This window comes from Borostomias antarcticus (genome assembly GCF_949987555.1).
Source record: "Borostomias antarcticus genome assembly, chromosome: 2".
Classification (NCBI taxonomy): Eukaryota; Metazoa; Chordata; class Actinopteri; order Stomiiformes; family Stomiidae; genus Borostomias; species Borostomias antarcticus.
The window spans coordinates 25,332,918-25,353,495 of NC_140235.1; the positions used below are offsets into that span (position 1 = coordinate 25,332,918).

A 20,578-nucleotide genomic window follows, 5' to 3' on the forward strand; every position below is an offset into this window, starting at 1 on the left:
AGACTAGTACTGAACATGTGTCGATGTCTCCTGAATAAAGACAGGCTGCAGTGTGAAACTGAACCGAGGGTGTGTTTGATTTAAATCATTGATAGTAGTGTGGTGGTGCTGTGGGTGTTAAAACGCCTTCATGGAGGCTGGATGGATGAGCCACAGAAACACTAGCCGAGATGAGCAGCATGGCTACAAGAATGGTAAAGATCTTTATTTCAGCAACTTTAAATACTATGGGACAGGACAGCAACATCTGCCTCGGAGGATAGACCATCTGTGTAAAGAAAAACAATCTAGAAAACAGAGTAGCATACAGAACCTGACACATGCATGACAGGAGGCGCACACACTCCCAACTGACTGGACCTCCTCCACTGTAGCCATCCAGTCTCGTGGAGCAACATGGTCTCTCTGCGTTTCACAGTTCTTCTGAAGATTATATTAACATCGAAGACACCTGAACGTAAAGTGACATTTCAACTCTTTATCAGACCGAGAGAACCGTTCGAATCTTTTTTTCTCTCTCAATTCATGACCTTGGCTGCCGTAGCTAGGATCATGTGATCAGTGTCCAGTCTCTCCTCCCCCCCCTCAACAGAACAGGAACAGAACGGGGAGAACCACATTCTTGGTGTTGTAACCATGACATTGTGGATGATTGGTTACAGTGAACATGTAAGCTGGACAGGTGGGCCACACCCTTTATTCTCTCCTCTCCACCTCTCCCTTCCCTCCATCTCTCCCTCCTCTCCTACAGAACCAACTTTCCCAGGAAGAAGCCAATGAAAATAGCTGCTATGACAACCAGGAGGGAAGGCAGCGAGCTGGAGGCGTGGTCTCTGCTCATCACGGAGGCGGAGTTGGCGAGTGTATCGTCTGACCGGTGGCCCCTCCTCATCTTCACTCCATCGTCCTGGCGATGACAGATGGAAGGAGTTAAAACGAGAGCTGAGCAAAGAGATGTCCTGTCCCGAGCCGTTCTCCCTCGAGAATTGAGGCCTGTAGATAGAACCCAGACTATACCTAGATCCCTCTGGAACCCTGACCATACTTAGAACCCAGGCCGTACCTTGAGCTGTCGGTTTTCTTCAGAGAGCTTCCCGACCTCCGTCTGCAGCCTCTTGCACTCCTCCACCAGCCTCCTCATCTCTGACTGGTCGAGAGGCACCGCGCTGGGCCGCGAGACGGAGCAGCTGTCTGAGTTGAAGAGGTGGGCGGCATCCATCCATCCATCCATCCTGTTGGCAGTCACCTCCGTCTGGAGGAGGGAGGAAGGGTGGGGGCGAGAGGGCAAGGGAGAAGAGGAGGGGGAGGAGGAGAGGGAGGAGGATGCAGTTAAAGAAACTGGGGGGGTCTCTTTCCTCTGTCTATCTCTGTCTTTCTAACTGCTTGTCTGTCACCAACCTGCCAGTCTCTGTCTAAGGAGGGGGCTGTCTGTCTGTCACCAACCTGTCTGCCTCTGTCTGAGGTGGGGGCTGAGGTGAACTCCTGGTCAGAGTTCAGGAGGTGTCGGCTGGTCTGGGGCGTGCGGTACTCCCCTGGGGTAGGTGCCGCACGGTTGCCATGGTGCCCCCCACTCAGCTTGGGGGTGTGGCCAGGTTTGGCCAATCCAACGGAGACAGCACAGTCCTCCTGGACGTTACCACCCAGCTAACACAGCAGGGGCCAGGGTTAAACACAAACTGGGAGGTCTGTCCTGTGTCCGTCTTGTCTGTCTGGCTTACTGTCTCTGTCTTTCTAACTGACTACCTGTATGTCTGTCAGTCTGTCCATCTTTATCTCTTCGCTGTCCAACTGTCTGTCTGAAGTGGAGGCTGTCTGTCTGTCACCAACCTGTCTGCCTCTGTCTGAGGTGGGAGCTGAGGTGAACTCGTGGTCAGAGGTCAGGAGGTGTCGGCTGGTCTGGGGCGTGCAGTACTCCCCCGGGGTAGGTGCCGCATGGTTGCCATGGTGCCTGCCACTCAGCTTGGGGGTGTGGCCAGGGTTGGCCAATCCAACGGAGACAGTACAGTCCTCCTGGACGTTACCATCCAGCTAACACAGCAAGGGCCATGGTTCAGCCAATACGACTGAGGATGGCTGTTTGCTTTCATTAAGCGTTTATCAACTTTGTATATTTGTATGTGATTTGTACGCAGGGCAGATATCTCTTAGCCTTGTGAGACCATCCAGACGTCGCAAGCTCACGTTGTTACTCGCAAATCAGTCTGGATACAAACAGCTACAGCCGGGCAGGTTTATGACAGTGAGGAGCGGTTGAAGTTAAGTGCATGACCTTTTCAGATTTTTTTCAGATGGTTCATCCAATCATCTGCCAAGCAGTTTTGAAAGTGCCTGCCCTTTTCCAAACAGTTTCCAACAGAGTTCCCAATTGGTTATGCGAAGCAAACCATCTACCGCGTCAGGTTAGAGATCTGTCTCTCTGCGTACATAAAATAAATGGGTCTGAACTACCTATGCAGCACTGACTAGAGATGAGCCCTCAGGGGCCAGGGTTCGAAAATAGCTGTGCGACTGACCCTGGCTGTATGTCACTACGCCCCCTTAGAGACATCTGAGGCCTGGGGGTCTCCCTGTGTGGGGAAAACCTCTGGCCCATGACATCAGCTCTGCTCAGAGGAAGTCGGCAGCACAGAGCTACTGCACTGGTTAGGGTCAGGGCAGAGAGACTCACCTGTCTGTCGTTGTCCGAGGGCAGCTCAAACACACAGCGGAGCTTCGAATCCATCAGGTCATCGGGCTTGGCGTCCTTCCACTACACACATGGGAACATGCATGTTACTGTACATGTACATATACACACATGAAAAATGGGGTCTCAAACCTAACCACATATCCTCACACTGCTAGTCGTTTATAATTGTGCACTATTCTTGTGCATATTATTGTGCATAATAACAGTGTTATTGTGCATAATAACAGCGGCTCGCTTATTATTACTGCTCTCTGCTGGATAGGGAGCAGCATGACAGTTCTGAGCTCTACACAAACAGCAGCTGAGTGCAGTATAAGAGCTGTGTAACTAATTAATCCTAACCCTGCAGTATAGGAGCTGGGTCAGCAGGTGGTGTGTTGGACCTGGAGGGGGGAAGGGGGGGTCAGCAGTAGGTGTGTTAACCCTAGGGGGGTAGGGGGGTCTTACCACAGCCTCTGCATCTGGGTAGGCGTTGGGACTGTAGGCGACCGACTGGACCATAAACTTGTGTTTGCTCTTCTCATTGGGGTCGTAGTCAAAAGGCTGCAGCATGACTGGAAGAGACAGGATTTCATTAACCATCATCTTCATCACCATCAGGGCTTCAGCAGAGCCACCTCAGGGCAGGGTACCTACCTGACACAGCAATACTGGCCCCGGGCTCCAGAACCCCACTGTTGGGTCGGACACAGTAGCGGCGAGGGGCTGTGGTCTTCACCTTGAAACATACTGTTCTGTCAGATGGGTTCTTCAGGCGCAGCTGGGAGGTCACCACGTCTAGGAATGGACCTGGAGGGGGGGAGGGGGAGGGGGGGGGCAGGGGCGTGGAGACAAAGCTGTCAAGACCAGCGGCACAGTATTGGCATATCTAGTTTGTAAGCCTATATCCTGTATTGGTAATACATGTACTCATCATCATTCTGATTCTGAATAATGCTAGTCTAAGTTACTACTGACACATGTATGACATCCTCAAGGATACTGGCTAGAAGTTGGGAGCAACAATGCAAATTGTCTGCAGTAACATTGCATGTCTCTTGACAGAGAGAGCAGTCAAGTGTGTATCTGTCAGACAATCTAATTATAATAATCAAATCCTTTATTTGTATGGCGCATTTCATACACAGAGCAGAGGCAACACAATGCATCACAATAACAACACACAATCCCTTTCAGTAACGTTAACTTCCATCTGACAGCCAACTAGCTATACTAACTAGTGACCACTGGTAACTCACAGCAACAACACTAATCATCCCTGGTGACACGGACACACTGAGTGACAGCGAGCTATACAGCCTCCACCGTTAGCTACCGATCTGAATGTGCCAAATTCCTATCAAGTGATCAAAATATCAATCACATGATGTTTTTTGAAAGCGTAAATCCTAGCATACTAACGTTATTTCAAAATGGCGACAGAGAACCAAAGATTTTCACTAGGGCGGTCGTTGGCTTCACATCCCCATCCCCGACTACAGTCAACGGGCGGTATATCGTCAGTTTGCTCGGTAGCTAGGTTACCAGGTATATGCTAACTACGCTCCCAGATGATGATGCTAACATTGCCTAACGTTAGCTAGCTTGCTAATGTAGGTAACTGTTGTACATTTGCGAGTCTGCAAGTGGTGGTTTAGTGACCGTGCTCTTACCTTTAAATTTTAGGTCATACGGTGGGTCAAGGACTAGTATTTGGTCTAATTTTCCAGTCATGTCCTGTGATTCGAAAGCAAATAATTTTGATTATGTAGGGAAGACGTCTGTGTATGAAAATCCAGCCTCTTGGCATTAACTGTGCATTCGCTCTGGGTTGCTACGGAAGCGCGCAGCAAAAATTACGTCACCTTTCAGTGATCTTCGTTTGGGGTTCCAGAGTCACCCGCCGGTGGGTGGGGTAGATAATGTCAATACAGTATGTAGGCTGCATTCGTTTATGGTCTAACCTCCGAGTTATAATCAAATGCAGATATTTGATTGCTTGATTGATTAATAGACAGACAGACAGATAGATAGATAGATAGGGGGAAATTGGTGTGTTACAGTAGAGTATGGACAACAAAAAAGCACAACACTGACGAATTTAGGCTACACACAAAACCTACAAAACGGATGTAAACAGTTTATTTCAAAGCAAGCCAGAAAACAACCAAAAGCCTGACTTTGGCAACCGACTTCCCTATCGCGACGTTTCCCAACTTGGCAACAAGAGTAAAATGAGGTTTGCAGTTTAGAAACATTTGAATTCCCACCATGGGACACTTTCCTGCGCATATCCTAATCAATGGTTCATTTATGCCTCTAGGTGGTATGGTTTCCACAGGCAGCGCTGATAGTCCTACTGCTCCACTCCTCGTCCGATTCGCAAGGCGGTCACTCTCACTTCCCGTTAGTAGTTCCCTCATCTGCAGACCACTTTAAATGTAGGACCAGGACAAGATGGCGGGTACGTTGCCTCTATTTGCACTAACCTCGGGAAAATGCAATTTTAATACTTACTTTTGCCCTATTTCTAAACAATTTTAGGCGAATGTCACTGCTACACTATTCAGCAGTCGACTGCAATCTGTTAACTTAATTTTGTTTGAACAGATATATCTTTGCTCCAAGAGGATTCCCAGGAGGAGTTAGACGGATGTAAGTTTGTCCCTGTGTTTTTGGTAGGGAGGAACTCTCCCTGCTAGCCAGCTAGGATCTGTTAGCTGCTGTGTTAATAGGGTAGCGGTGCAGCTAACATGCGATGGCTGCCCGGTCGGTTCAGATGTTCACGGGTGGCCCGACGGCTTTTCAGGCCTAACGATAGTGCCCTTTGTGAACTTATCTATCTGACTAATAGTTTAACTTTCCATCTTCCACAGTTGAATGCACTGATGTTATATGCACGGATGTTAAAATGAGCTGTGTCAAATGTTGTTTAACACTCGATCTGGCTAATGTCACGCGCTCTCTAAAGTTGGGGTAGCTAGCTGGCGGATTGCTAGCGAGTTAGCTTAGCTTCAGCTCCCCTGATGCTAGCTAGTAGCCTGACTCGTTTGCTAATTTAGCTAGCTAACGTTAGTCTAGCTTTCCATCCCGGGTGTATTGTAGGGGTTGTGGTGAAACGTGGAGGTTGCCTGCCAGGGCTCATGTTAGTCCCATCCGTGAAATCTTCTAGGAGAAATAAGGAGTCACGGATGGGACTATATGTGTCTGATGGCCCTTAAGTTGGGACAGACCCGCTTTTATTCATCCTACCTGCCTCAGCAGAGCAGTTTTGGGAGTGATAGCTAGCATGGTAGCATCATCTAGTTAAGTTACTAGCAGTGAGGCTAGCTGTCAGTCGTTCACGTGACCATAATGGAATTGACAAACAGCCCACCGTGGCAGCTCCCCTGGAAGGCGGTTACGTTCTGTGTAGACTACCCTTGACCGAAGTTGCAAACGGCTTTGCATGATCTAGGCATCACCATCACTTGAGTCTTGCCTGAGTTGTGTAGTAACGTGTTTTCCTCGCGCCAAATTGTCTATTTACTTCATAATAAGCACTGTCTTGTGTGGATGCATTCACTCATTGTATGAATCAACTAAGATATGAATGAGTTGCTAGCTTGCTATAATAACAACGTCTCACTATCTGTCATCCTCACAGCCTTCTCAGTGTTCTTCTCATTTCTAACCACTGGTGATCAGCTTGTTAACTTTGGTATTGCACAGTGCACACTTATTCCTCTCATGCTCACTCTCCCTCCTTCCCCCTCAGTACACACACACACTCTCTCTCTCCTCTTTTTCTCACTCTTACTCACTCACTCACTCACTCACTCACTCACTCACTTACTCACCCCCCCCCTCCCTAGTGGCTTGCCTGTCTTGTCGTGTCCAGGTGGTGGGCACCCCTCACCCCTCATGCACTATTCTCAATGTCTCTACTAGTTGGTGGTGATGATGACTACAGCTCAGAGTCTGACGTCATTATTCTACCTTCAGCCCTGGACTTTGTTTCTCAAGATGAGATGCTGACTCCACTGGGACGCCTGGACAAATATCTGACCAGCGAGAACATCTTCAACAGGTAATACAAATCAAAACAGCCCTGCTGGAGTGGCTATTTATAGGGCACTGTCTGTGGTGCTGGTAAACAATTGTGTGTGTGTGTGTGTGTGTGTGTGTGTGTGAGCGCAGACAGATGGTTGCGAGGAGCCTGCTAGACACGCTGAAGGCGGTGAGTGAGGATGAGAGGGACTGTGTCACCGTCCTGGAGAGAGTAGCCAGACTGGCTGACGACTCAGGTGAGTTTCCGTTGGTTCGGCTAGAGTACATACATTAATTGTTTATAATGGGAGCGCCGCATTTTTGGAAACGCCAGCAGCTTGGCGCTGAGTGTATTTTCTGCGCTGTACTGTGCATGACAAGCGTTTTTTTTATCAGCCTGCCCGAGTTGAAAAATGTTCAACTTGGGCTGAAAAGCTCGGAGCCAGCTGAGCTCATCAATGTCAGCTTTTACCTAAGCCGTCCAATCGCAGTGGTGAAGGGGCGGGACAAACACAAGACGGCTCTCTCGACAAAACGGTTGAACAACTCTAGCAACGTCAACAACAACAATGGAGAAAATTAGCTTTGAGAAGTTGATATTGATTGTGTCTGAATATCCGTGTATTTATGCAATGAATACGAACGATATGGACACAAGACGCTATGTTTGGTTGCTATGACAATAAGCGCTCAGATGAAAAAGTGCTATACGCTTCCCCAGCGCCCATGAGCGCTCCCAGATGAGCGTTTTGAGCAGAGCGCCCAGCGTTTTAAGCCGAGAAAAAAAGCTCTGGTGGACACACAGCCTTACAGTGTAGGGGAGGCAGGAGGGGAAGCAGGCACCTAAGATGGTGGGGCAGGAAGGGAAGCACACAGTAAAGGAAGCAGTAAAGGTTACAAGGTAGTGAGGTAAGCAGCAGGGTAAGCAGGCGGTTAAGTCAGAAGGCTGTAGGGTAAGCATCAGGCGGTAAGGAAGAGTGTGTCTTTCCCCCAGAGCCTACTGTCAGAGCTGAGCTGATGGAGCAGATACCCCATATGGCCGTCTTCTGCCAGGAGAACAGACCTACCATCCCCCACGCCTTCTCAAAGTACCTGCTGCCCATCGTTGTGCGCTACCTAGCTGACCAGAACAACCAGGTATGACGAACACACACACACATACACACACCCTCCCGATCCTCACACACTTGTCCACCAATCTGTGTGTGTGTGTGTGTGTGTGTGTGTGTGTGTGCTCCAGGTGCGCAAGACGAGCCAGGCGGCCCTGCTGGTGCTGCTGGAGCAGGGCCTGATGGGGCGTGGCGACGTGGAGAGCCTGGTGTGTCCGGTCCTGGTCGATCTCACCGCCCCCGACAGCAACGACGATGTCAAGACAGAGGCCATGGCCGTGAGTGGTCACATGACATGGCACACCACATATCACATCACATGACCCTCCCTTGCTGCAGTCCAGTGTTTCCTTCAGGATCCAGCTGTTTGGAACATCTCAATCATTCTGTCACTCACTATTAGCTTAATGGTGCCGTTCATTAACTTTGTCATAAGGAAAACCTTGGCTTGATATTCAGGTAGTCCACATTTTCCACTGGCAAGTAGGTTATTAGGCATAACCGAATGCTCATTCCAGTCTACACTCAAGTCTACACTCTTCAAGTAAAGTCTACACTCTATAATCAGCGCTGCCTGTGGAAATCGAGTCAGTAAGCTATATGTAATTTGCTCTGCAAAATAAGAATTCCTCTGTTGGAAGCTGACGTGATATTTCAACACCTAAAACTGTACGACCTAAGACCAGACAAAGTACTGCCGCAACAATAAGCGCTATTTTGCGCTGCGTTAACAGCACACAAGCTGAAAGAAATGAAATGTTTTGACATTGACACCAGTTTGTGCATTGCGTGTATTGTGCTAGATCAGATCAATGGTAGGCTATGGTATTTGATGGTTTGCATACAATTTAGGGGATACAATTTAGGATTAATCTACATTTGGTTTAAACATGAATTTTCTAGGATTTTTTACTTTAGAGGGCAATGGTCATTTATGTGCAAGCAGGAAATTGTCAAGTCCTGGGAGCTACAGGCTAAATAGTTACCATGTCACTTTCTACTCTAGTTACTACTGGGTAGATCATCTGTGTGTGTGCGTGTGTGTGTGTGCATGTGTAGATCATCTGTAAGATGGCCCCCATGGTGGGGAAGGACATCACAGAGCGCCTTTTCCTGCCGCGGTTCTGTGAGATGTGCTGTGACTGTCGCATGTTCCATGTACGCAAGGTCAGTAGAACCTGAGAAGCCACGCTGTTCTGTTCTAGAACTATCCTTCACCTCCGTTTGCTCTACGTGTTGGGAAATTAAGGGTGTGTGTGTGTGTGTGTGTGTGTGTGTGTGTGTGTGTGTGTGTGTGTGTGTGTGTCAGGTGTGTGCAGCCAACTTTGGGGACATCTGCAGTGTTGTGGGAGGAGAGGCCACAGAGGAGCTGTTGGTGAGTTCCTGATCCCAGGCGTGAGAGATGACACTCGTATTATCTACCAGTAGTGGTTGTATGTGTCGTCTAACCCCCTCCCCCACACACACACCCAGCTGCCCAGGTTCTTCCAGCTGTGCTCTGACAACGTGTGGGGTGTGAGGAAGGCTTGCGCCGAGTGCTTCATGACCGTCTCCTCGGCAACCTCCCAGGAAGTCCGTCGAACCAAACTCTCCTCCCTCTTCATCAACCTCATCAGCGACCCCTCCAGATGGGTCAGTGCATCTACAACTAACAGCCTAAATTACACCACTGACAATGATGCATCACACCCTAACCTACCTACACCCCGACTACTACAACTACACCTGACTACTTACTACAACTACACCCTGACTATACCTTGACTACACCCTGACCACTACAACTACACCCTGACCACTACAACTACACCCTGACTATACCTTGACTACACCTTGACCACTACAACTACACCCTGACTATACCTTGACTACACCTTGACCACTACAACTACACCCTGACTATACCTTGACTACACCTTGACCACTACAATTACACCCTGACTATACCTTGACTACACCCTGACCACTACAACTACACCCTGACTATACCTTGACTACACCTTGACCACTACAACTACACCCTTGACTACTACAACTACACCCTGACCACTACAACTACACCTTGAATAACCCTAGCCACTACCACTACACCTTGAGTAACCATGGCCACTACAATTACACCCTGACCGCTACAACTACACCCTGGCCACTACAACTACTCTCTGGCCACTACAACTACACCCTGACAACGGCAACTACACATTGACTACACCCTGAATACACATAGGTACACATACACAAGTTAAACTTTCATTCATCTCCTCAGCGCCCCTACAGAAGGGTCAGTAGAACTACTTCCTGACCTTAATGGGCCTCAACAGACCAATTCAGCCCTCCCTCCTCCTCTCCAGGTGCGTCAGGCAGCCTTCCAGTCACTGGGACAGTTCATCTCCACCTTTGCCTGCCCCCCCTCCAGACAGGCAGACTGCACCTGTATCCACACACACAACAGGTAGGCCCACACACACACACACACACATATGGACACACCTTCCAGGCAGTGTGTGAATCGTCTCCTCTTGTCCCCCCAGTACCGACGAGCGATCCGTCACCATGGAGACGCTCAACCAGGGCTCCGATAGGCCGGAGGACACTAAGCACAACCCCCAGTGTCCCCGGGCCCAGGGCAACCATAGCGACCAGTCCCACGGGGACGGGACCTGCCAGACCGAGGAGGGCGGAGCCGTGGACGTGGCAGAGGAGGGCGGCGGGGAGCAGGGAGCAGAGGTCATGGCTGATGTCATCGCCGACCCGGGCCCCGCTGCAGAGGGAGACCCCGTAGAACAAGCAGGGGCAGAGAAGCACACACAGCCCTCCAGAATTGAGGACTCGCACAGACCTGAGAACGCACACACACCCGAGGACGCACACACACCCGGGGACGCGCACACACCTGAAAATGCACAGACACTCGAGGACGCACACTCACCTGGGAACACACACACACCTGAGCCCGCACCTGTGTGTGAACCCACAGAGAGCACACCTGAGCCTTCAGCCGGAGAGACCGGAGCTCTAGATACTGGACCAGGGGAGGCCCAGCCTACGCCTGAGCCCAATACTGAACCCATACCCGTAGAACCAGGTTCTGTGTTGGTCAGCCCGGCTAGCTGTGTGCCAGAGCAAGAGCTCTACAACTCCTTCCACTACTGGAGGACGCCCCTCCCCGACATCGACCTGGAGCTGGAGCTGCTCCAGACCCAGGGGGAGGCCAGCCAGCGCTGCCCCAGCTACAGCTCATCCAGCCCGGACAGCAGCCCGGCCGCAGCCCCAGCCCTGGCCCCGGCCCCGGCCCTGCGAAGGAGGCAGCTTGAGGAGCTGATCGAGAACCTGGAGCCCCATATAGACGATCCCGACGTGAAGGCCCAGGTGGATGTCCTGACCGCCGCCCTGCGGGCCACTGCCATGGAGCCCCCCCGGGGGGTCAGACGTCATGGCGCGGGGCTGGGCCTGGAGGGAAGAGGGCAGCGGATGGGGGCAGGGCTAGGGCTGGAAGAGGAGTACGCTGGAGACGATTCGGAGCTCAGCGACAGCAGCTTCAGTCAGGAGGACGACAGGAGGTCCAAACAGCAGGTGGGTCCGACGCGCTCTCTCTCTCTCTCTCTCTCTCTTTTCCTTTTTCTCTCTTTCTCTTTCTTTCTTTCTCTCTCTCTCTCTTTCTCCATCTCTCTCTCTCACTCTCACTCTCACACACACACACACACACACACACACACACACACTAGTGTCTTCGGGCTATAGGATGACATGGCTGTGTGCGTGGCCGGGCCAGCTACCTGTATAACCTGTATAACCCCGCCCCTCCAGGACGTGGTTCCCCAGGCCCTGCTGGACCAGTACCTGTCGATGACGGACCCTTCCCGAGCCCAGACGGTGGACATGGAGATCGCCAAGCACTGCGCCTACAGCCTCCCTGGCGTGGCGCTGACGCTGGGGCCACACAACTGGCACTGCCTCCGGGACACCTATGAGACACTGGCCTCCGACATGCAGGTATATAGAGTACAGTATTATGTACAGTATGTATATACAACAGATGGGTAACAAATTAAAGGAAATCCGACAGTGTCACAGCAAGGTGTTGGGCCATCAAGAGTTGCCAGAAAAGCTTCAATGCGCCATGGCATAGATTCTACTGGAGGGATGGCACACCATTCTTTCTCTTTTGGTGATGATGATGATGATGATGGTGGTGGTGGTGCAGAACACTGTCTAACACGGCCATAGCATAGCACATTTTTGCCTCAGCGAAAACGCATATAGATTTTTATACATGCCACAGGTGTTTGTGTGTGTGTGTGTGTGTGTGGGGCCAACAGTGGAAGGTGTATTGATCCATATCTGTGTGATGTGTGTCCTCCAGTGGAAAGTGCGTCGTACGCTGGCCTTCTCCATCCATGAGCTGGCTGGCATCTTAGGAGACCAGCTAACCGCAGCAGATCTGGTGCCCATCTTCAACAGCTTCCTCAAGGACCTGGACGAGGTCCGCATCGGGGTCCTCAAACACCTCTACGACTTCCTCAAGGTACCTGTCTTCCCCTCTCCCTCACCCCTGCCTGACCTTAATCGACCCAGAAAGTATTTGGATGAGTCTGCAAGTTCAGTCCGTAACACTCATGAATTCATTTATTAAATGCTCTATTCTCCCTCCCTCCTCCCTAACTCTAACCCTCTATACGACCCTAGTTGATTCCGAATCCTTACCCAACCCCTAGTCATCCACTGTAATCCACATCGTCTCTCCTCTCCTCTCCTCCTCCTCCAGCTCCTTCATCAGGAAACCAGGCGTAAATATCTCTACCAGCTGCAGGAGTTCCTGGTCACGGACAACAGCCGCAACTGGCGCTTCAGATCAGAACTAGCCGAGTAGGTCTCACGTGTGTGTGTGTGTGTGCGCGCGTGTGTGTGTATGCTTGTGTGTATGCTTGTGTGTGTGCAAGCTGCGTGTGCGCTTGTTGGCAGCATACTGTACTTGTCTGGTTTTGCATTGTGTTTGATCTGTATCTCTTATAAAGTGTGTGTGTGTGCGCCTGTGCGTGTGTCTGTGTGTGTGTGTGTGTGTATATATATATATATAGACAGCTGGTGCTGCTGCTGGAGCTGTATGGTTGTCAGGATGTGTATGACTACCTGAGACCGCTGGCCTTTAGCCTGTGTACCGACCGAGTCTCCTCCGTACGCTGGACCTCCTATAGACTGGTACGACACACACACACACACACACCCCTCCTACACACTGGTACAGCACACACACACACCCCTCCTACACACTGGTACAGCACACACATACACCTCTCCTACACACTGGTACAGTACAGCGCACACACACACACACACCCCTCCTACACACTGGTACAGCACACACACACACCCCTCCTACACACTGGTACAGCACACACATACACACCCCTCCTACACACTGGTACAGCACACACATACACCTCTCCTACACACTGGTATAGTACAGCACACACACACACACACACACACACACCCCTTCTACACACTGGTACGGCACACACACACCCCTCCTACAGACTGGTATGGCACACACCTCCTTCAGACTGGCAGGACACACTCAAGTGTAGTCTCACTTCTCATATCCACAGCTGGTAGAACCTCTTCCACAGCTCCACCTCACATGACATGCCAGAGCTGACGTTGTTGTTGTCGTTTACGGTGGTGTTGTTGTTGTGTCCAGGTGAGTGAGATGATCAGGAAGCTGTCCTCCTGCCCAGCGCTGCTGGCTGACCTGCTGTCTGAGCTCGTCCACAAGTTCTGCCACTCCCCCAAGTGGTCAGGGAGGCAGGCCTTCGCTATCATCTGTCAGGTAACACAAACACACACACACACACACACCTCTCTCTCCCACATAGAGATATGAGGCACATACACGCCTCAAAAACCTCCTCCAGCTGGCGCCTCTAATCTTAGTCTGTAGTTGCTGGAGTGCACCTTTCACTTCCCCTCTCCCAACCGCCCCTCCATCTTTCCTTGTCTCTCACCCCGTGGCTGAGTGGTAGAGCAGGTCGTCCAATGATCGTAGGGTGGGCGGTTCGAATCCCGGCTCCTCCTGTCCACGTGTCGACGTGTCCTTGGGACACTGATCCCTGAATTGCTCCCAGTGAGCAGTCTGGCACATAGCAGCTGCCGCCATTGGTGTGTGAATGAGTGAATGTGAGGCCATTGTAAAGCGCTTTGGATAAAAGTGCTATATAAGTGCAGTCCATTTACCACTCTCTCTGCCAACCTCCCTCTCTTACTGTGCATGTTTGTGTGAGAGAGACTCCAAGTCATCATGATCTCAGACTTCCCCTACGCATGCGCACACACACATTGTCTAACAGCGTCAGTTATACACCCAAACCAAATGGCATAAGTACCCACTCGTAATGATGACATGACAACAAGTACCCATTCATAATCACACGTTCCCTTATGTTCACACACACATACACACACACACACACACTCCACTAATACTCCACACCCTCTGTCTCTCTAAGCCGTGTCTCCCTGTGTGTAGCTGTCCCTGGAGGAAGGCTGTGTGTCGCTGGAGCAGTTCGCAGAGCACCTGCTGACGCCACTGCTACAGCTAGCCTCAGACCCTGTCCCCAACGTCAGGGTTCTACTGGCCAAGACACTCCGCCAGAGCCTGCTGGAGAGAGGTGGGACACACACTCACCACACACTCACACTAACCCTCTCTCTGTCACACACTCACACTAACCTTCTCGGTCACACACTCACACTAACCCTCTCTCTGTCACACACTCACACTAACCTTCTCTGTCACACACTCACACTAACCTTCTCTGTCACACACTCACACTAACCTTCTCTGTCACTCTCACACTAACCCTCTCTGTCACACTCACACTAACCTTCTCTGTCACACACTCACACTAACCTTCTCTGTCACACTCACACTAACCTTCTCTGTCACTCTCACACTAACCCTCTCTGTCACACTCACACTAACCTTCTGTCACACTCACACTAACCCTCTGTCACACTCACACTAACCTTCTCTGTCACACACTCACACTAACACTCTCTGTCACACTCACAATAACGCTGTCACTCGCACTAACCCTCTCTCTGTCACACACTCACACTAACCTTCTCTCATGCCCCCCCCCCCCCTCTCCCTCCAGAGTACTTCCTGCATTCTGCCAGTATCCACCAGGAGGCGCTGGATCAGGCTCTAGTGGCACTGCAGACCGACCTCGACAAAGATGTAAAATACTTCGCCAGCGTGCATCCTGGGAACACGCGGCTCAACGATGACGCCATGAGCACCACCTCCTCCACCTACTGAGTCCAGCCAGAACAACATGCACGCGCGCGCGCACACCACCTACTGAGACCAGCAAGAACACGTATACATACACCACCTATTGAGCCCAGCAAGAACACACACACACACTCCATATACTGAGCACAGAGAGAACACACCCCCCCGAGACTGTACCAGGGAGCCAGGAGGCTGGCATAGCTGCTCCTCTGGTCTCCTGCTGCTCTGGGCTCATCTGGTTTGGTCTGACCTTTCTCTCAAGTCACAGAAGCCTTAAACATGTCTTCCTTAAACCAGAACATACTTGAATGTGGGGAGGGGCATCGGTGGAAACTAACAGTAGGGAAAAAAGCATGGACCATTTCTCCTCTCCACTCTCCTCGTCTACCAAGTCCCAACTGAAGCCAGTATCTTACAGCTTTATTGACCCCTCCCCTCCCCCCGGGCAGGACTTCCTCTAGTCAGACTCTACATGCTGCCTGGCGGTTTTGTTTTTGTTTCCCGTCTATTTTGATACTGTAAAGATGAACTTATGCTGCGCGCCCACCAGCCTCGACGGAACCGTGGCAGCTGTGTGTGTGTGTGTGTGTGTGTGTGTGTATATATATGCGCGCAGGTGGATGAAGCTTGGTCACCAAGGGCTCTTCGTGGTTTTAACCTCTAGTGCAGCACATTGTTGTACCCATTGGCAAAGGCAGAGTTGGGGCGTGGCCTTGTATTTTTTATATGATATTCTGCTGCCCAGCAGTGACCGGTGGAGCCTGGGCCTTTTAACCCGAGAGAGAAATACGGCAAACCCCCCCCCCCCCCGAACTCACACTGTACATATGATACCTTTCCGTATTGATCAGCGATCATAGTATTGTGATACAATTTTGTTCTGTTTTCTTGTCCGAAATTAAAATAAAGCAGACACTAAATCTCTTTGTGCTGGTCTCTGTATGTCACCTGCAGTGTTTGCACAGTGTGCACGGGGGTTGTGTGTGCCTGCGCCTCCTCTGACTGCTGCCCAGCAGTCAGAAACTTAAGTTCTCGGGAGGGGGAAAGGCAAAGATGAATTTATACACAACCCAAATCGGGCCCCAGTGGCGATCAAATATAGCCATTTAGTGCCATGGGGTTTTCTGTGCCTCTGTCCTGTGCTGTGCGCATACTGGACAATGAAGCTCTTATGGCCCGACTGTCTCACCCCGTGATGAGGGAGTAGACGAGAAGAGAAAGGCTTTATTGTCTGGACTAAGACACACACACGCACACTGTTCTCCACCAGCTGGGCACTACCACCCAGCCCTGACCCAGACAACTGTCTCTCCTCCTCAACTTCCTCCTCTTCCTCCCCAACTAGTGAAATACTTGAAGATGACAGTGGTTCAGGAGAGCCAGGTGTTGCTATGGCAGTTTCATCTCCCAGTGTGATACTGGACATCTGTGTGAGCCTTGGACTGAATCAGGCCTCCAGATCAAGGATGTATATGATGACCTAATTTGATAACTGAAAACTTGTTTTCCATATAATAATCACGGGATGCAACAAATATACAAAAAGTATTTACTATGATTCCCAATAACAGAAATATCAAATTTGATACACTTTTCATAAAAAGATTGTCAAAATCATTGGTTATGGCATATATGTAAACGTGAGGGAATGGAGAAATACAGTTGTTTTGCAGACAAGGTTCTATAAAAGGTCTAAAAACATCAAGAGCAAGAGATGTCATAAGGGCTAATATGATACAACACTGAGGGCTTGAAACCCACTCTCTCCCTCCATCCATCCATCCATCGTCTTCTTCCTCCCATCCTGTAGTCAAACAGAGCGCCTCCGTGTTGCCTGGAGGAGAACAGCAGAGGACGGCTTTGCTAGCGAAGTACACACACACACACACCTGCAGACTGGTAAGCCGGGGGACAGTTAGAACAGACAGTTGAGGCAGCGGACTGCCTTGCTGCCGTAGTCGACACACTCGGGCCCGATGCACTGGCAGCAGGCGTTGTGGAACCAGCGGTACTTGGACCCTCCCATCGATTCACAATACTGCTTACACTGGCGGATGGACACACAGTCGTCAAAGTACACCACTGTGCACATGTTCTCTGCACAGGAGGGAGAGGAGAAATAGGCCCAGGTCAGGAACCCGAGAAACAAAAGCAAACTGTGTGTGTGTGTGAACCCTTGCTCTGCTGGAAAGCTGGTAACGATAAGTCTCCCAAGGGAGAACAGGTCTGGGTCAGGAGTTCACACACACACACTAGGTGTGGGACAGCCGGAATAAGAGACGGTGACGGTCCACCAGCCTGTTGCGACAGCTACCTACCCTGGGTGCTGTCGTAGCTGGCGTGGATACTGTTGCCAGGCAGCGAGACGTTCTGATGCTGGTCCTCCATGGTTTCCAGGAAGGAGACCAGGTTCTCGTGGTAAGCTAGTTCCTCCGCGACAGGGAAGGACACCACCATCATGTTGACGTGCACTTCGCCCTCAGTGAGGGCGCGGAACAGCGACGGGATTGGCTGATACAGCTCCTCCACCGTGCTCTTGGAGGTGGGCGGGGAGTCGCTGTAGTTCTTGGGGTTACACATGCCTGGGAGAGGACGGGGCGGGAGAGAGGATGAAAACCTGCAGCTTCCTCTTCTCACGCACAGCGATTTGGCGACAGGGAGCGTGTGACTCACCTACACAGTCGCAACACTCCTCCCACAGGTGCCCCAGGCACAGCATGCACTCCTTACAGCACGAGCAGTTCCCCTCCGCTGGCCTGCACTGGCACAGCTCCTACACACACGTAAGAAACATACACTATATGAGAAAACATACACTATATGGACAAAGGTATTGGGACATCTACTACACATTACACCTACAGTAGCTTTTATGACATCCCATTCTAAATCCACAGGCATTAATATAGACTTGGTTCCCCTTTGCAGCTATAACAGCTTCCACTCTTCTGGGAAGGCTTTCTACAAGATTTTGGAGTGTGTCTGTGGGAATTTTTGCCCATTCAACCAGAGGAGCATTTTTGAGGTCAGATACTGATGTGGGGCGAGAGGGCCTAGCTATCGCCATCTCTGTTCTAGTTCATCCCAAAGGTGTTCGATGGGGTTGAGGTCAGGGCTCTCTGTGTGAGTCAGTCAAGTTCTTCCACACCAACCTCACCCAACCATGCCTTTCTGGACCTTGCTTTGTGCACTGGGGCACAGTCAGGTTGGAACAGAAAAGGGCCTTCTCCAAACTGTTCCCACAAAGTTGGAAGCATAGAATTGTCCAAAATAAGCTGGAAGCATTAACATTTCCCTCCACTGGAACTAAGGGGCCTAGGCCAATCCCAGAAAAACAACCCCAGACCATTATCCCCTCCACCAAACTTTACAGTTGGCACAATGTAGTCAGGCAGGTAATGTTCTCCTGGCATTCGCCAAACCCAGACTCGTCCATCAGACTGCCAGATAGAGAAGCGTGATTCATCACTCCACAGAACACGTTTCCACTGCTCCAGAGTAGAGTGGCGGCGTACTTTACATCACTCCATCCGACACTTGGCATTGTGCTTGGTGATGTAAGGCCCTATCCCCCAACATCAGTCTTACCTCACAAATGCTCTTTTGGATGAATGGGCAAATATTCCCACAGACACACTCCAAAATCTTGCAGAAAGCCTTCCCGGAAGAGTGGAAGCTGTCCAACTCCACATTAATGCCTATGAATTTATGCGTGCTGAAGTTCAACAGTGGACCTAGTAGCTGTGGGTGCATGTACAGGTATAGTTGTACATGTAAATCCTACATAAACAGCTATAAAGGTGTAGTAGTACATTTATACCCTACATAAACATCTATACAGGTGTAGTAGGTACATGTATACCCTACATAAACATCTATACAGGTGTAGTAGGTACACGTTTCCCCTACATAAACAGCTATACAAGTGTAGTAGTACATGTATACCCTACATAAACAGCTACAATATACAAGTGTAGTAGGTACATGTATATCCTACATAAACAGCTATATACGGGTGTAGTCGGGACATGTATACCCTCCATAAACATCTATACAGGTGTAGTAGGTACATGTATGCCTAGCCCTGGTCCAGGTTGGTATACTATTCGGGGCTATATCCCGGTATACCGCCCTGCCAGGGACCATTAATTGCGCCATAGACATTTTTCACTTGGTCTACATTACCGCATCTACAGACAATATTATTTTGTTACTCACAGAAGTAGTTTCACCTGTAGATACGGTAAAGTAGACCAAGTGAAAAACATCTATGGCGCAATGAATGGTCCATGGCAGGGTGGTATACCGGGGTATAGCCCTGAATAGTATACTGACCTTGACCAGGGCTAATGTATACCCTACATAAACAGCTATGGCGGTATAGTAGGTACATGTATACCCTACATAAACATCTATATACAGGTGTAATAGGTATATGTAAACAGCTAGGCTATACAGGTGAAGTAGGTATATGTACGCCCTACACGAACAGCTACCTGGATCAGACACTTGCTGACGTCACTGGCACACAGAGCTTTGTTGCACGCACAAGTCAGGGACAGTCCTGCCAGGAAAAGGACTGGGAGGAAGATCTGAGATGACTGCATCTCCACACCACAGAGGTGACCTGGACGACAACAGCAACACAACAATAATAAGGCCTGATTAAACATACCACAAAAACGTTATCAGGTCAGTGCAGGAAGTCCCCAGCAGGCCATGTCTCTCTAAACTGGGGCTTCTATTGTCATGTTAAACTCCCAAGCAGCTTCAAAGGCAAGCTCGGTCCTCTGGGAATCCACATCCCCGTCCGCAGACACACGCACATACAGCTAGTCTCTGCCTGTGTCCTCTGGTTAAAAAAACCAACACAAAACAACAACTCTGGAAACAAGTAAATCCAATGTTCCACCGTGATCGTTGCGCAGGACTGTAAAACAATAATAGGGTTCGCATGCCAGCGAGGTAAAGTTAACGTTAGTAGGCTTGACGTTCACAACAGAAAATCCCTAACAGTTGGCTAGCTAACGTTAGCTAAGTTATAGAACAACAACCCAGATGCGAACTTGAATCTGGTAAACTTCGGTAAAGTTGGCGTTAGCTATTTCAATGTTTGACACTTTTTTAAGCGACTTGATAACGAGCCTCATCATATTTGATGAAGCTTGCCCAGAACCGTAACTTTAAGTCAACATCGCTGCAGAAGGATTCGTTCTCCCTCTCTCTCTCTCTCTCTCTCTTTACAAACCATACACGTTTAGTAGGCTAACGTTATTTGGCTAAAGTTACTTCACTAGAGTTTCGTTTAGTTTTTGGTTTTCACTCACCGTATCCACTCGGAGCTGGCTTTGGTCCCGGTGAGGGAGTTTATGGTCTTTGTTTTCCTCCGGTGTTCAGGGGAGAAGCATGTTCTTCTGTTCTCTTCTGCTCTCTCTGCGCGAGGAGGAGACAGGAGGGCACGCGCCTGGCCAAGCT

At 50.1% G+C, this 20,578-nt stretch overlaps 3 protein-coding genes across 3 annotated transcripts; 1 reads left to right on the forward strand and 2 right to left on the reverse strand.

The window, feature by feature from the left end:
* Window positions 1–202: 202 nt before the first annotated feature.
* Window positions 203–4,479, reverse strand: vapa (VAMP (vesicle-associated membrane protein)-associated protein A). Its single transcript, XM_084461272.1, has 6 exons — window positions 4,342–4,479; window positions 3,326–3,478; window positions 3,137–3,243; window positions 2,669–2,749; window positions 1,064–1,252; window positions 203–907 (listed from the first exon to the last, which is right to left on the reverse strand). The coding sequence occupies exons 1-6, from the start codon at window positions 4,400–4,402 to the stop codon at window positions 746–748; spliced, it is 753 nt and encodes a 250-aa protein (XP_084317398.1). The 5' UTR covers window positions 4,403–4,479; the 3' UTR covers window positions 203–745.
* Window positions 4,480–5,283: 804 nt separating this feature from the next.
* Window positions 5,284–15,950, forward strand: ppp4r1 (protein phosphatase 4, regulatory subunit 1). Its single transcript, XM_084452495.1, has 17 exons — window positions 5,284–5,323; window positions 6,599–6,737; window positions 6,848–6,954; window positions 7,692–7,834; window positions 7,938–8,084; window positions 8,866–8,973; window positions 9,116–9,181; window positions 9,280–9,438; window positions 10,158–10,258; window positions 10,338–11,379; window positions 11,614–11,799; window positions 12,170–12,331; window positions 12,572–12,672; window positions 12,885–13,005; window positions 13,508–13,636; window positions 14,333–14,474; window positions 14,964–15,950. Exons 2-17 carry the CDS (start codon window positions 6,679–6,681, stop codon window positions 15,125–15,127), a joined length of 2,937 nt encoding a protein of 978 aa, XP_084308621.1. The 5' UTR covers window positions 5,284–5,323; window positions 6,599–6,678; the 3' UTR covers window positions 15,128–15,950.
* A 766-nt stretch (window positions 15,951–16,716) lies between these two features.
* On the reverse strand, window positions 16,717–20,543 carry twsg1b (twisted gastrulation BMP signaling modulator 1b). The gene is made up of 5 exons (XM_084450410.1): window positions 20,431–20,543; window positions 19,600–19,730; window positions 17,777–17,876; window positions 17,422–17,685; window positions 16,717–17,200 (listed from the first exon to the last, which is right to left on the reverse strand). The coding sequence occupies exons 2-5, from the start codon at window positions 19,708–19,710 to the stop codon at window positions 17,019–17,021; spliced, it is 657 nt and encodes a 218-aa protein (XP_084306536.1). The 5' UTR covers window positions 19,711–19,730; window positions 20,431–20,543; the 3' UTR covers window positions 16,717–17,018.
* Window positions 20,544–20,578: the final 35 nt, after the last annotated feature.

Bases quoted from the DNA above. Each gene is read 5' to 3' on its own strand.
- ppp4r1 (XM_084452495.1), top strand. From the start codon at position 6,679: ATGCTGACTCCACTGGGACGCCTGGACAAATATCTGACCAGCGAGAAC. The intron at 7,835-7,937 runs GTATGACGAACA...TGTGTGCTCCAG, and splicing joins TAGCTGACCAGAACAACCAG to GTGCGCAAGACGAGCCAGGC. The intron at 10,259-10,337 runs GTAGGCCCACAC...TTGTCCCCCCAG, and splicing joins TGTATCCACACACACAACAG to TACCGACGAGCGATCCGTCA.
- vapa (XM_084461272.1), bottom strand. From the start codon at position 4,402: ATGACTGGAAAATTAGACCAAATACTAGTCCTTGACCCACCGTATGAC. The intron at 3,244-3,325 runs GTAGGTACCCTG...TGTCTCTTCCAG, and splicing joins GGCCAGTATTGCTGTGTCAG to TCATGCTGCAGCCTTTTGAC. The intron at 908-1,063 runs GTACGGCCTGGG...TGTCATCGCCAG, and splicing joins AAGAAAACCGACAGCTCAAG to GACGATGGAGTGAAGATGAG.
- twsg1b (XM_084450410.1), bottom strand. From the start codon at position 19,710: ATGCAGTCATCTCAGATCTTCCTCCCAGTCCTTTTCCTGGCAGGACTG. The intron at 17,686-17,776 runs GTGAGTCACACG...GTCCTCTCCCAG, and splicing joins GGAGTGTTGCGACTGTGTAG to GCATGTGTAACCCCAAGAAC. The intron at 17,201-17,421 runs GTAGGTAGCTGT...CCTCCTGTGCAG, and splicing joins CAGCTACGACAGCACCCAGG to AGAACATGTGCACAGTGGTG.